General features: G+C 41.7%; 1 protein-coding gene across 2 annotated transcripts in view; it reads right to left on the bottom strand.

Annotated features, from left to right (window-relative positions):
• The window catches only part of lcor (ligand dependent nuclear receptor corepressor), a 73708-nt gene that overhangs the window by 27418 nt on the left and 32672 nt on the right, over window positions 1–13618 (bottom strand). For both annotated transcript variants that reach the window (XM_071389671.1, XM_071389672.1), the window contains exon 2: window positions 10893–10958. In XM_071389671.1, coding sequence (XP_071245772.1) covers window positions 10893–10958 — 66 coding nt within the window. The remainder of the gene's footprint in view (window positions 1–10892; window positions 10959–13618) is intronic.

The raw sequence follows: 13618 nt of genomic DNA, 5'->3' as shown, positions 1-13618 counted from the left end.
AGAAAATGAACAACAATGAGAAATGTTTAGATGAAGATTGCAAAAATCTAAGAAAGAAATTGAGAAACCTGTCCAACCAAAAACATAGAGACCCGGAAAACCTGAGTCTACGCCATCACTATGGTTAATCACTAGAACAATACAGAAATACACTACGGAAAAAGAATGAACAGCACGTCAGAAATCAGCTCAATGTAATTGAAGAATCCATAGACTCTAACCACTTCTGGGAAAATTGGAAAACACTAAACAAACAACAACACGAAGAATTATCGATCCAAAATGGAGATGTATGGGTAAACCACTTCTCCAATCTTTTTGGCTCTATAAAAAAGAACAAAGAGCAAAAACATATACATGATCAAATACAAATCTTAGAATCAACTATTAAAGACTACCAGAACCCACTGGATTCTCCAATTACCTTGAATGAGCTACAGGACAAAATAAAAACACTCCAACCCAAAAACCCCAAAAGGCCTGTGGTGTTGATGGTATCCTTAATGAAATGATCAAATATACAGACAACAAATTCCAATTGGTTATATTAAAACTCTTTAACATCGTCCTTAGCTCTGGCATCTTCCCCAATATTTGGAACCAAGGACTGATCACCCCAATCCACAAAAGTGGAGACAAATTTGACCCCAATAACTACCGTGGGATATGCATCAACAGCAACCTTGGCAAAATCCTCTGCATTATCATTAACAGCAGACTCGTACATTTCCTCAGTGAAAACAATGTACTGAGCAAATGTCAAATTGGCTTTTTACCAAATTACCATACAACAGACCATGTATTCACCCTGCACACCCTAATTAACAAACAAACAAACCAAAACAAAGGCAAAGTCTTCTCAAGCTTTGTTGATTTCAAAAAAGCCTTCGACTCAATTTGGCATGAGGGTCTGCTATACAAATTGATGGAAAGTGGTGTTGGGGTTAAAACATACGACATTATAAAATCCATGTACACATAAAACAAGTGTGCGGTTAAAATAGGCAAAAAACACACAAATTTCTTCCCACAGGGCCGTGGGGTGAGACAGGGATGCAGCTTAAGCCCCACCCTCTTCAACATATATACAGTGGGGAGAACAAGTATTTGATACACTGCCGATATTGCAGGTTTTCCTACTTACAAAGCATGTAGAGGTCTGTAATTTTTATCATAGGTACACTTCAACTATGAGAGACGGAATCTAAAACAAAAATCCAGAAAATCACATTGTATGATTTTTAAGTAATTAATTAGCATTTTATTGCATGACATAAGTATTTGATACATCAGAAAAGCAGAACTTAATATTTAGTACAGAAACCTTTGTTTGCAATTACAGAGATCATACGTTTCCTGTAGTTCTTGACCAGGTTTGCACACACTGCAGCAGGGATTTTGGCCCACTCCTCCATACAGACCTTCTCCAGATCCTTCAGGTTTCGGGGCTGTCGCTGGGCAATACGGACTTTCAGCTCCCTCCGAAGATTTTCTATTGGGTTCAGGTCTGGAGACTGGCTAGGCCACTCCGGGACCTTGAGATGCTTCTTACGGAGCCACTCCTTAGTTGCCCTGGCTGTGTGTTGCGGGTCGTTGTCATGCTGGAAGACCCAGCCACGACCCATCTTCAATGCTCTTACTGAGGGAAGGAGGTTGTTGGCCAAGATCTCGCGATACATGGCCCCATCCATCCTCCCCTCAATACGGTGCAGTCGTCCTGTCCCCTTTGCAGAAAAGCATCCCCAAAGAATGATGTTTCCACCTCCATGCTTCACGATTGGGATGGTGTTCTTGGGGCTGTACTCATCCTTCTTCTTCCTCCAAACACGGCGAGTGGAGTTTAGACCAAAAAGCTCTATTTTTGTCTCATCAGACCACATGACCTTCACCCATTCCTCCTCTGGATCATCCAGATGGTCATTGGCAAACTTCAGACGGGCCTGGACATGCGCTGGCTTGAGCAGGGGGACCTTGCGTGCGGTGCAGTATTTTAATCCATGACGGCGTAATGTGTTACTAATGGTTTTCTTTGAGACTGTGGTCCCAGCTCTCTTCAGGTCATTGACCAGGTCCTGCCGTGTAGTTCTGGGCTGATCCCTCACCTTCCTCATGATCATTGATGCCCCACGAGGTGAGATCTTGCATGGAGCCCCAGACCGAGGGTGATTGACCGTCATCTTGAACTTCTTCCATTTTCTAATAATTGCGCCAACAGTTGTTGCCTTCTCACCAAGCTGCTTGCCTATTGTCCTGTAGCCCATCCCAGCCTTGTGCAGGTCTACAATTTTATCCCTGATGTCCTTACACAGCTTTCTGGTCTTGGCCATTGCGGAGAGGTTGGAGTCTGTTTGATTGAGTGTGTGGACAGGTGTCTTTTATACAGGTAATGAGTTCAAACAGGTGCAGTTAATACAGGTAATGAGTGGAGAACAGGAGGGCTTCTTAAAGTAAAACTAACAGGTCTGTGAGAGCCGGAATTCTTACTGGTTGGTAGGTGATCAAATACTTATGTCATGCAATAAAATGCAAATTAATTATTTAAAAATCATACAATGTGATTTTCTGGATTTTTGTTTTAGATTCCGTCTTTCACAGTTGAAGTGTACCTATGATAAAAATTACAGACCTCTACATGCTTTGTAAGTAGGAAAACCTGCAAAATCGGCAGTGTATCAAATACTTGTTCTCCCCACTGTATCAACGAATTGGGGCGGGCACTAGAAAAGTCTGCAGCACCCGGCATCACCCTACTAGAATCTGAAGTCAAATGTCTACTGTTTGCTGATGATCTGGTGCTTCTATCACCAACCAAGGAGGGCCTACAGCAGCACCTAGATATTCTGCACAGATTCTGCCAGATCTGGGACCTGACAGTAAATCTCAGTAAGACCAAAATAATGGTGTTCCAAAAAATGTCCAGTCGCCAGGACCACAAATACAAATTCCATCTAGACACCATTGCCCAAGAGCACACAAAACAACTATACATACCTCGGCCTAAACATAAGAGCCACAGGTAACTTCCACAAAGCTGTGAACGATCTGAGAGACAAGGCAAGAAGGGCATTCTATGCCATCAAAAGGAACATAAAATTCAACATACCAGTTAGGATCTGGCTAAAAATACTTGAATCAGTTACAGAACCCATTGCCCTTTATGGCTGACGAGGCCTAGGGTCCGCTCACCAAACAAGAATTCACAAAACGGGACAAACACCAAATTGAGACTCTGCATGCAGAATTCTGCAAAAATATCCTCCGTGTACAATGTAGAACACCAAATAATGCATGCAGAGCAGAATTAGGCCGATACCCGCTAATTATCAAAATCCAGAAAAGAGCTGTTAAACTCTACAACCACCTAAAAGGAAGCGACCTTCCATAACAAAGCCATCACCTACAGAGAGATGAAACTGGAGAAGAGTCCCCTAAGCAAGCTGGTCCTGGGGTTCTGTTCACAAACAAAAACACACCCCACAGAGCCCCAGGACAGCAACATAATTAGACCCGACCAAATCATGAGAAAACAAAAAGATAATTACTTGGCACATTGGAAAGAATTAACAAAAAAAAACAGAGCAAACTAGAATGCTATTTGGCCCTAAACAGAGAGTACACAGTGGCAGAATACCTGACCACTGTGACTGACCCAAACTTAAGGAAAGCTTTGACTATGTACAGACTCAGTGAGCATAGCCTTGCTATTGAGAAAGGCCGCCATTGGCAGACCTGGCTCTCAAGAGAAGACAGGCTATGTGCACACAGCCCACAAAATGAGGTGGAAACTGAGCTGCATTTCCTAACCTCCTGCCCAATGTATGATCATATTAGAGACACATATTTCCCTCAGATTACACAGATCCACAAAGAATTCGAAATCAAACCCAGTTTTGATAAACTCCCATATCTACTGGGTGAAATACTACAGTGTGCCATCACAGCAGCAAGATTTGTGACCTGTTGCCACAAGAAAAGGGCAACGAGTGAAGAACAAACACCATTGTAAATACAACCCCTATTTATGTTTATTTATTTTCCCGTTTTCCTTAACCCTTTGTACATCGTTACAACACTGTATATATACATAATATGACATTTGAAATGTCTTTATTCTTTTGTAACATCTGTGAGTGTAATGTTAACTGTTTTTCTTGTTTATTTCACTTTTGTATATTATCTACCTCACTTGCTTTGGCAATGTTAACATATGTTTCCCATGCCAATAAAGCCCCTTGAATTGAATTGAGAGAGAAGGATGGAGAGAGAGATAACAGAGAGAGAGAGAGAGCGAGATGGGTATAAAAGAGAGAAAGGGGGGGTAAGAGAGAGAGAGGGGGATGAGAGAGGGGGGATAAGAGAGGGAGAGAGACAGATAGAGAGACAGATAAAGAGAGATACGAGAGGGAGAGAAAATAGATTGGAGAGAGGGGGATAAGAGCGAGAACGTGAAAGAGAGGGGGGTAAGAGAGAGAGAAAGGGGATAAGAGAGAGAAGGATAAGAGAAAAAGGGGATAAAAGAGAGGTAAAGAGAGAGGGATAAAATATATTGGAGAGAGGGGTTAAGAGAGCGAGAGAGATAAAAGAGGGAGAGAAAGAGAGAGAGAAAGATAAGAGATTGGAGAGAGGGGGGATAAGAGCAAGAGAGAGCGAGAGAGAGAGAGAGTGAGAGAAAGGGGGATAAGAGAGAGAGAGATGGGCATAAGCGAGAGAGGGGGGATGATAGAGAGAGAGAGGGATAAGAGAGAGAGAGAGCGAGGGGGATAAGAGAGAGAAAAAGGATAAAAGAGGGGATAAGACAGAGAGAGAGGGGGATGAGAGAGGGAGATGAGAGAGAGAGAGAGAGAGGGGGATAAGAGAGGGAGAGAGAGGGGGGGGAGAGGGGGGGATAAGAGAGGGAGAGGGGGATAAGAGGGAGAGAGAGAAAGAGGGAGAGAGATAAAAGAATGAGAGAGAGTGGGATAAGAGAGAGAGGGGGAATAATCGAGAGAGTGGGATAAAAGAGAGAGGGGGGGCTAAGAGAGAGAGGGGGCCTCCCGAGTGGCGCAGTGGTCTAAGGCACTAGAGCTCCTGGTTCGAGTCCAGGCTCTGTCGCAGCCGGCCGCGACCGGGAGACCCATGGGGCAGCACACAATTGGCCCAGCATTGTCCGGGATAGGGGAGGGTTTGGCCGGCAGGATGTCCTTGTCCCATCGCGCACTAGCGACTCCTGTGGCGGGCCGGGCGCAGTACACGGTGACACGGTCGCCAGGTGTACGGTGTTTCCTCCGACACATTGGTGCGGCTGGCTTCCGGTTTGAGGGAATTGTGTCAAGAAGCAGTGCGGCTTGGTTGGGTCGTGTTTCGGAGGACACACAGCTCTCGGCCTTCGCTGCTCCCGAGTCCGTTCGGGAGTTGCAGCAATGAGACAAGACTGTAACTACCAATTGGATACCACAAAATGGGGGAGAAAAAGGTGTATAAAAAATATATATATAAAAATAAATGAAGAGAGGGGGATGAGAGAGAGAGAGAGGGGGATGAGAGAGAGAGAGAGAGAGAGAGAGAGAGAGGGGATCGGAAGGATTGATATTATAAGAAAGAAGAGAAACCACACAATTCATTTGGAGGAAGTGGTGGAGCGAGAAAGAGAGAGAGAGAGAGACGTCGTCAACGTGGCCACTTCATAGAGACGACGACCGTATGAACTCTGTGTCTGGGTCGTTGCCATGGAGCTATGCTTCCTTTAACCATCAGTTCAACCCACACTGCTACTGAGAGAGATACTTTTTTGTCTTACATTAATGAGACATCCGCATTATACTAAAACCACCACATTACCCCCCTTTAAGCCCCTCCCCCCACCAGAACCTCAACACAATCACATTACACAGTACTATGCAGTACACAATCCAATCCTTACAAAGGAGAGATATAAATAGAGATATGTTTCCCCTTTTATATTTATTACATTTCTACTATTGACTGTTGCCATTTTATTGTTGTTTTTTTAATTTAATTGTTTGCTTTATTTGTATTATTTGCTACCATTTAATATTATTCTTCATTATTTTATTACAATGTATATATTGTTGCTTTGGCAATATTGATGCAATGTTTTTCATGCCAATAAAGCAGCTTGAATTTGAGAAAGAAAGAAAGAAAGAAAGAAAGAAAGAAAGAAAGAAAGAGAGAGAGAGAGAGAGAGAGAGAGAGAGAGAGAGAGAGAGAGAGAGAGAGAGAGAGAAAGAGAGAGAGAAAGAGAGAGAGAAAGAGAGATAGAGAGAGATCAACGAATTGGCGCGGGCACTAGAACAGTCTGCAGCACCCGGTCTCACCCTACTAGAATCCGAAGTCAAATGCCTACTGTTTGCTGATGATCTGGTACTTCTGTCACCAACCAAGGAGGGACTACAGCAGCACCTAGATCTTCTGCACAGATTCTGTCAGACCTGGGCCCTGACAGTAAATCTCAGTAAGACCAAAATAATGGTGTTCCAAAAAAGGTCCAGTCGCCAGGACCACAAATTCCATCTAGACACCGTTGCCCTAGAGCACACAAAAAACTATACATACCTCGGCCTAAACATCAGCACCACAGGTAACTTCCACAAAGCTGTGAACGATCTGAGAGACAAGGCAAGAAGGGCATTCTATGCCATCAAAAGGAACATAAATTTCAACATACCAATTAGGATCTGGCTAAAAATACTTGAATCAGTCATAGAGCCCATTGCCCTTTATGGTTGTGAGGTCTGGGGTCCGCTCACCAACCAAGATTTCACAAAATGGGGCAAACACCAAATTGAGACTCTGCATGCAGAATTCTGCAAAAATATCCTCCGTGTACAACGCAGAACACCAAATAATGCATGCAGAGCAGAATTAGGCCGATACCCACTAATTATCAAAATCCAGAAAAGAGCCGTTAAATTCTACAACCACCTAAAAGGAAGCGATTCCCAAACCTTCCATAACAAAGCCATCACCTACAGAGAGATGAACCTGGAGAAGAGTCCCCTAAGCAAACTGGTCCTAGGGCTCTGTTCACAAACACAAACACACCCCACAAAGCCCCAGGACAACAGCACAATTAGACCCAACCAAATCATGAGAAAACAAAAAGATAATTACTTGACACATTGGAAAGAATTAACAAAAAAACAGAGCAAACTAGAATGCTATTTGTCCCTAAACAGAGAGTACACAGTGGCAGAATACCTGACCACTGTGACTGACCCAAACTTAAGGAAAGCTTTGACTATGTACAGACTCAGTGAGCATAGCCTTGCTATTGAGAAAGGCCGCCGTAGGCAGACATGGCTCTCAAGAGAAGACAGGCTATGTGCACATTGCCCACAAAATGAGGTGGAAACCGAGCTGCACTTCCTAACCTCCTGCCCAATGTATGACCATATTAGAGACACATATTTCCCTCAGATCACACAGATCCACAAAGAATTCAAAAACAAATCCAATTTTGATAAACTCCCATATCTACTGGGTGAAATTCCACAGTGTGCCATCACAGCAGCAAGATTTGTGACCTGTTGCCACAAGAAAAGGGCAACCAGTGAAGAACAAACACCATTGTAAATACAACCCATATTTATGCTTACTTATTTTAACTTGTGTGCTTTAACCATTTGTACATTGTTACAACACTGTATATATTTAATATGACACTCATAATGTCTTTATTGTTTTGAAACTTCTGTATGTGTAATGTTTACTGTTAATTCCTTTTGTTTGTTTCACTTTTGTGTATTGTCTACCTCATTTGCTTTGGCAATGTTAACACGTTTCCCATGCCAATAAAGCCCCTTGAATTGAATTGAATTGAATTGAATTGAGAGAGAGAGAGAGAGAGAGAGAGAGAGAGAGAGAAAAGAGAGAGAGAGAAAAGAGAGAGAGAGAGAAAAGAGAGAGAGAGAGAAAAGAGAGAGAGAGAGAAGAGAGAGAGAGAAAATAGAGAAAAGAGAGAGAGAAAAGAGAGAAAAGAGAGAGAGAGAGAGAGCGAGAGAGAAAAGAGAAAGAGAGAGAGAGAGAGAAAGAAAGAGAGAGCGAGAGAGAAAGAGAAATAGAGAGAGAGAGAGAGAAAGAAAGGAGAGAAAGAGAGAGAAAGAGAGAGAAAGAGAGAGAGACATCACAGCAGTAATATAGTGACCTTTTGCCACAAGAAAAGGGCAAACCAGTGAAGAACAAACACCATTGTAAATACAACCCATTTTTATGTTTATTTATTTTCCCTTTTGTACTTTAACCATTTGCACATTATTACAACACTGTATATATACATAATATGACATTTGAAATGTATTTTATTTATTTTTACTTCTGTGAGTTTAATGTTTACTGTTAATTTTATTGTTTATTATCTACTTCACTTGCTTTGGCAATGTAAACACATGTTTCCCATTTGAATCTAGTTCTACACTAGGGAGTGACACAACTCAACTTGAATGAGTGGACACAACTCAACTTGAATGAGTGGACACAACTCAACTCAAATGAGTGGACACAACTCAACTCGAATGAGTGGACACAACTCAACTCGAATGAGTGGACACAACTCAACTCGAATGAGTGGACACAACTCAACTCGAATGAGTGGATACAACTCAACTCGAATGAGTGGATACAACTCAACTCGAATGAGTGGATACAACTCAACTTGAATGAGTGGATACAACTCAACTTGAATGAGTGGACACAACTCAACTTGAACAAGTGGACACAACTCAACTTGAACGAGTGGACACAACTCAACTTGAACGAGTGGACACAACTCAGCTTGAATGAGTTGAATGGGAATGATACAAGTCCACTTGATGCAGTGTTGTGAGTTCTGTACATTATATCGTGTTGCTAGGTGCACTTTTCTTTTCACCCATGGTGTGTCAAAAGGTCAAAGGTGAGTGAGTGGCCCCCGTGGTTCCAGTAGTTACAATAGCCCTGGGAAAGAGCCAATTAGCTACCATCCAACAGCTAGCATGACCCCCCCACCCTGCTGCACTCAACTGTGAGAGAGAAAGGGTGTGTGTGTGTGGGTGTGTGTGTTTGTACGTGTACTTACTGTGGAAATGTGTGTGCATTTATGTGTGTGTTTGCTGTGTGGTTGAATGAGCGAAGAGGAAGACGCGTCTGAAAAATTAAAACTAATTCTGAAGTTGGTGGAGGATGTGTCACATGACGATAGGTGGTCATACTGACCTCATTTCCTAGGGTTTGGAGAGAGAGAGAGAGAGAGAGAAAGGTGGAAACTGAGCTGCACTTCCTAACCTCCTGCCAAATGTATGATCATATGAGAGACACATATTTCACTCAGATTAGACAGATCCACAAAGAATTCGAAAAAACAAACCCGGTTTTGATAAACTCCCATATCTACTGGGTGAAATACCACAGTGTTCAATCACAGCAGCAAGATTTGCGACCTGTTGCCACAAGAAAAGGGCAACCAGTGAAGAACAAACACCATTGTAAATACAACCCATATTTATGTTTATTTATTTTCCCTTTTGTACTTTAACTATTTACACATCACTACAACACTGTATATATAAACATAATGACATTTTAAATGTCTTTATTATTTTTGAACTTTCATAAGTGTAATGTTTACTGATAATTTTTTATTGTTTATTATCTACTTCACTTACATTGGCAATGTAAACATATGTTTCCCATGCCAATAAAGCCCCTTAAATTGAATTGAGTGAGAGAGAGGAAAGCTCTGGCTGGCTGGGTTGAGGGGCCACATAATTTGACATTTGATTATCCTGACCCACACACTTGCTTTGTGTTAGAAGTCGTGTGTATTGAAGCAGTCTAGCTGCTTGGTGCGATGCTGCACAAGGTGTTGGTGGTGTTGTTCTCTTTGGGTAATTTGAGGGGTTGTAATTCCATTCAGGAACCTAAACCTTTAGAACTCTTTTCAGCTCCTGAGTTTCATATATTAATAATATATTCTAACATATATTAATAATATATTTTAACATATATTAATAGTATATATTAAGAGTTTCATATATTAAGAGTTTCATATATTAATAATATACTGTAACATATATTAAGAGTTTCATATATTAAGAGTTTCATATATATTAATAATATATTGTAACATATATTAAGAGTTTGATATATTAATAATATATTGTAACATATATTAAGAGTTTGATATATTAATAATATATTGAAACATATATTAAGAGTTTGATATATTAATAATATATTGTAACATATATTAAGAGTTTGATATATTAATAATATATTGTAACATATATTAAGAGTTTGATATATTAATAATATATTGTAACATATATTAAGAGTTTGATATATTAATAATATATTGTAACATATATTAAGAGTTTGATATATTAATAATATATTGAAACATATATTAAGAGTTTGATATATTAATAATATATTGTAACATATATTAAGAGTTTGATATATTAATAATATATTGTAAGGTCAGAGGTTACCACCGGCTTAGGAGATGTTCTACGTTTTGTTCTATGAGATAATCTCAGTCAGTTAACATGACCTTTACGATGTATGAAGCCTTTATGTGCTTTATGTGCCTTATTTGATAACATTAATGCTTCCAAATTCACTAAAAAGTGACGTTAGCTGATGAAGATTATCTCATAGAACAAAACATAAAAGATCTCCTAAGCCGGTGTTAACCTCTGACCTTATTTTTGCCATTTATCTATAAACCCTACAAAAAAATATAATTTCCCCATAGGCTTTGTCCAACGAGCCATGGCGGAGTTAGCGCCTACAAAAAGATGCCATTACTATTGCTCTCTATGGGCCCTGGGCCTATGGGTGAAAAGCAGTGCACTAGATGGAGAATAGGGTGCCATTTGGGACACAGGTATGGAGATAGTCAGAGAGGGCATGCTTACCTTGAAAAAGGGTAATATCTTTGACTAGTCCCGGCCCGAACAGCCCTTCCAAAATGCTTTCAAACCCTGCAGGGAAGACAGAGAGAACAACTAAGTACAGGATTCAGGTGTGTAGAAGACAAGCAAGGTACACTGGCTCAGATCCATTTACAGTTCTACAGACAGACCCCACCCCCACACACTGGCACACACACACACCTTGGCTTTAATTTTCTTTTCTTAAAAGCAAATCCCTTCTTTACCTAATATAACACTGTTAGCTAATGTCACTCACTTTTTATTAACTGTAAATACTGGATTCAGCTGTTGCTTGGCAACCCTGTGAAGTAACGCAAATACATATTGCAGTTTCCTCCGCCCCACACAGTCCTTCTCTTCCCACCTCCCCTCCCTCCCCCTTCCTCTCCTCCACCTCTTCCTCCCTCCCCCTCCCCACACTCTCTCTAGAAGGAAAGAGGAAAAGAAACTGCTTGGTGAAAAGGCTGAGGAGTGAAGATGGGTATAAGAGGGTTAGAGGGGTTGGAGTAGAGAGGTGGGGGTGGTATGAGGTTTGGGAGGGAGTGAGAAAGAGGGGAGAGGAAGGAAGGGAGAGAGGGGGTAACTCGACGGGAGGTTTTGTCCTTCAAGTCAAGCCTACTGTGATGCCAAAGGAAATGCGGGCAGATCAATAACACTTAAAATAAAAGTAGCTCGGACTCCCTACCTCTCTTTCGCCTTTCCTCTCCCTCTCTCTTTCCTCTCCCTCTCTCTTTCCTCTCCCTCTCTCTTTCCTCTTTGCTCTCACTCTCTCTACTTCTCTCTCTTTCTCCCCCCCCCCCCCAGGTTAAGAGGCAGAGCTGCTGCTAAGAGGGAGATTAAACTAGCTTTTGGGAACAAGTTAAGCTTAACCCTGGCTGTTATACATCCAGATCTGGACAAAGGTTTTTAAGGTGGAGGAAGGGGGGGGTTATTGGTTTATTAGCTTCTGCAGAAGAAGCAGCTGTTCTTCCTGGGGTCCACAAAAAACACAAAACACTGATAGACAAGGACAGCCACACACATTGAAAATACGACCATATAGAAACAACACAACTAAAACAATGTCATCATAATAGTACAAACAACACAACTAATAAAGAATGTGTGTGTGTGTGTGTGTGTGTGTGTGTGTGTGTGTGTGTGTGTGTGTGTGTGTCCTCACCGCTCCATGAAATGTTGAATCTTTTTGTTCAGGTCATGTTGCTGTTTGTTTGAGTAACTGAAGATAGAAGGGAGTTCCGTGTGATCATGGCTCTGTGTAATAATGTGTGTTGCTGTTTGTTTGAGTAACTGAAGATAGAAGGGAGTTCTGTGTGATCATGGCTCTGTGTAATAATGTGTGTTGCTGTGAATTCATCTTGGACATGGGGGCTGACGGTTCACTGTTCAATGTGGTCATTTCACTTCTGGGTTTTTCCACTTTCCTAGTGAAACTGTCATTGAAATGATCGGTAATATCAAAAGGTTTTGTTATAAATGACCCATCGAGTTCAAAGAACAATGGAGATAAATGATATCATGGGCAGAACATCTAATTGAAGGTACTCAGGTCTTTTCCCATTGTGTTTTATGTCATTTCTTCTTCTTTTCATTACGTTTAGTCACTAAATGTCTCAATTGACAGTATGTCAACCAATCAGCTGAGCAGCCCATTGACAGTATGTCAACCAATCAGCTGAGCAGCCCATTGACAGTATGTCAACCAATCAGCTGAGCAGCCCATTGACAGTATGTCAACCAATCAGCTGAGCAGCCCATTGACAGTATGTCAACCAATCAGCTGAGCAGCCCATTGACAGTATGTCAACCAATCAGCTGAGCAGCCCATTGACAGTATGTCAACCAATCAGCTGAGCAGCCCATTGACAGTATGTCAACCAATCAGCTGAGCAGCCCATTGACAGTGTGTCAACCAATCAGCTGAGCAGCCCTGACTTGTTAGCCACCTCTTTTGGATCATTTCTGTGAACCATAAAATGTTTCAATTCCTCCTCATTCCAGCTGGCTCTAACAGTTCACAGTTAGTGTCTTAACAGCTGCTTGTCAACAATGGACATGAATCATTTTACTAATAGTTCCTGGCTGCATCTGGATTCACTTCCTCATACGCATCAAAACGTTTTGTATGATCTCTTATAAATGACTTTAGGCCCAACCTTCGGCTTTCCTTGTTATTGCCACAATGTCATGGTCACTACAGCCAATGGGAATTGATATTGCTTCGGAACAAAGCTCTGCAACATTAGTGAAGATGTGATCAATACAAGTGGATGTCACATATCCAACACCACTGCTAGCGGATGTCACAGATCCAACACCACTGCTAGCGGATGTCACAGATCCAACACCATTGCTAGTGGATGTCACAGATCCAACACTATTGCTAGTGGATGTCACAGATCCAACACTATTGCTAGTGGATGTCACAGATCCAACACCATTGCTAGTGGATGTCACAGATCCAACACCATTGCTAGTGGATGTCACAGATCCAACACCATTGCTAGTGGATGTCACAGATCCAACACCATTGCTAGTGGATGTCACAGATCCAACACCATTGCTAGTGGATGTCACAGATCCAACACCATTGCTAGTGGATGTCACAGATCCAACACCATTGCTAGTGGATGTCACAGATCCAACACCACTGCTAGTGGATGTCACAGATCCAACACCATTGCTAGTGGATGTCACAGATCCAACAC

This window comes from Salvelinus alpinus, chromosome 2 (assembly GCF_045679555.1).
Source record: "Salvelinus alpinus chromosome 2, SLU_Salpinus.1, whole genome shotgun sequence".
NCBI classification, from domain to species: Eukaryota; Metazoa; Chordata; class Actinopteri; order Salmoniformes; family Salmonidae; genus Salvelinus; species Salvelinus alpinus.
Note: the sequence above shows the minus strand (reverse complement) of the source record. Positions and strands in the feature narration are given on the sequence as shown.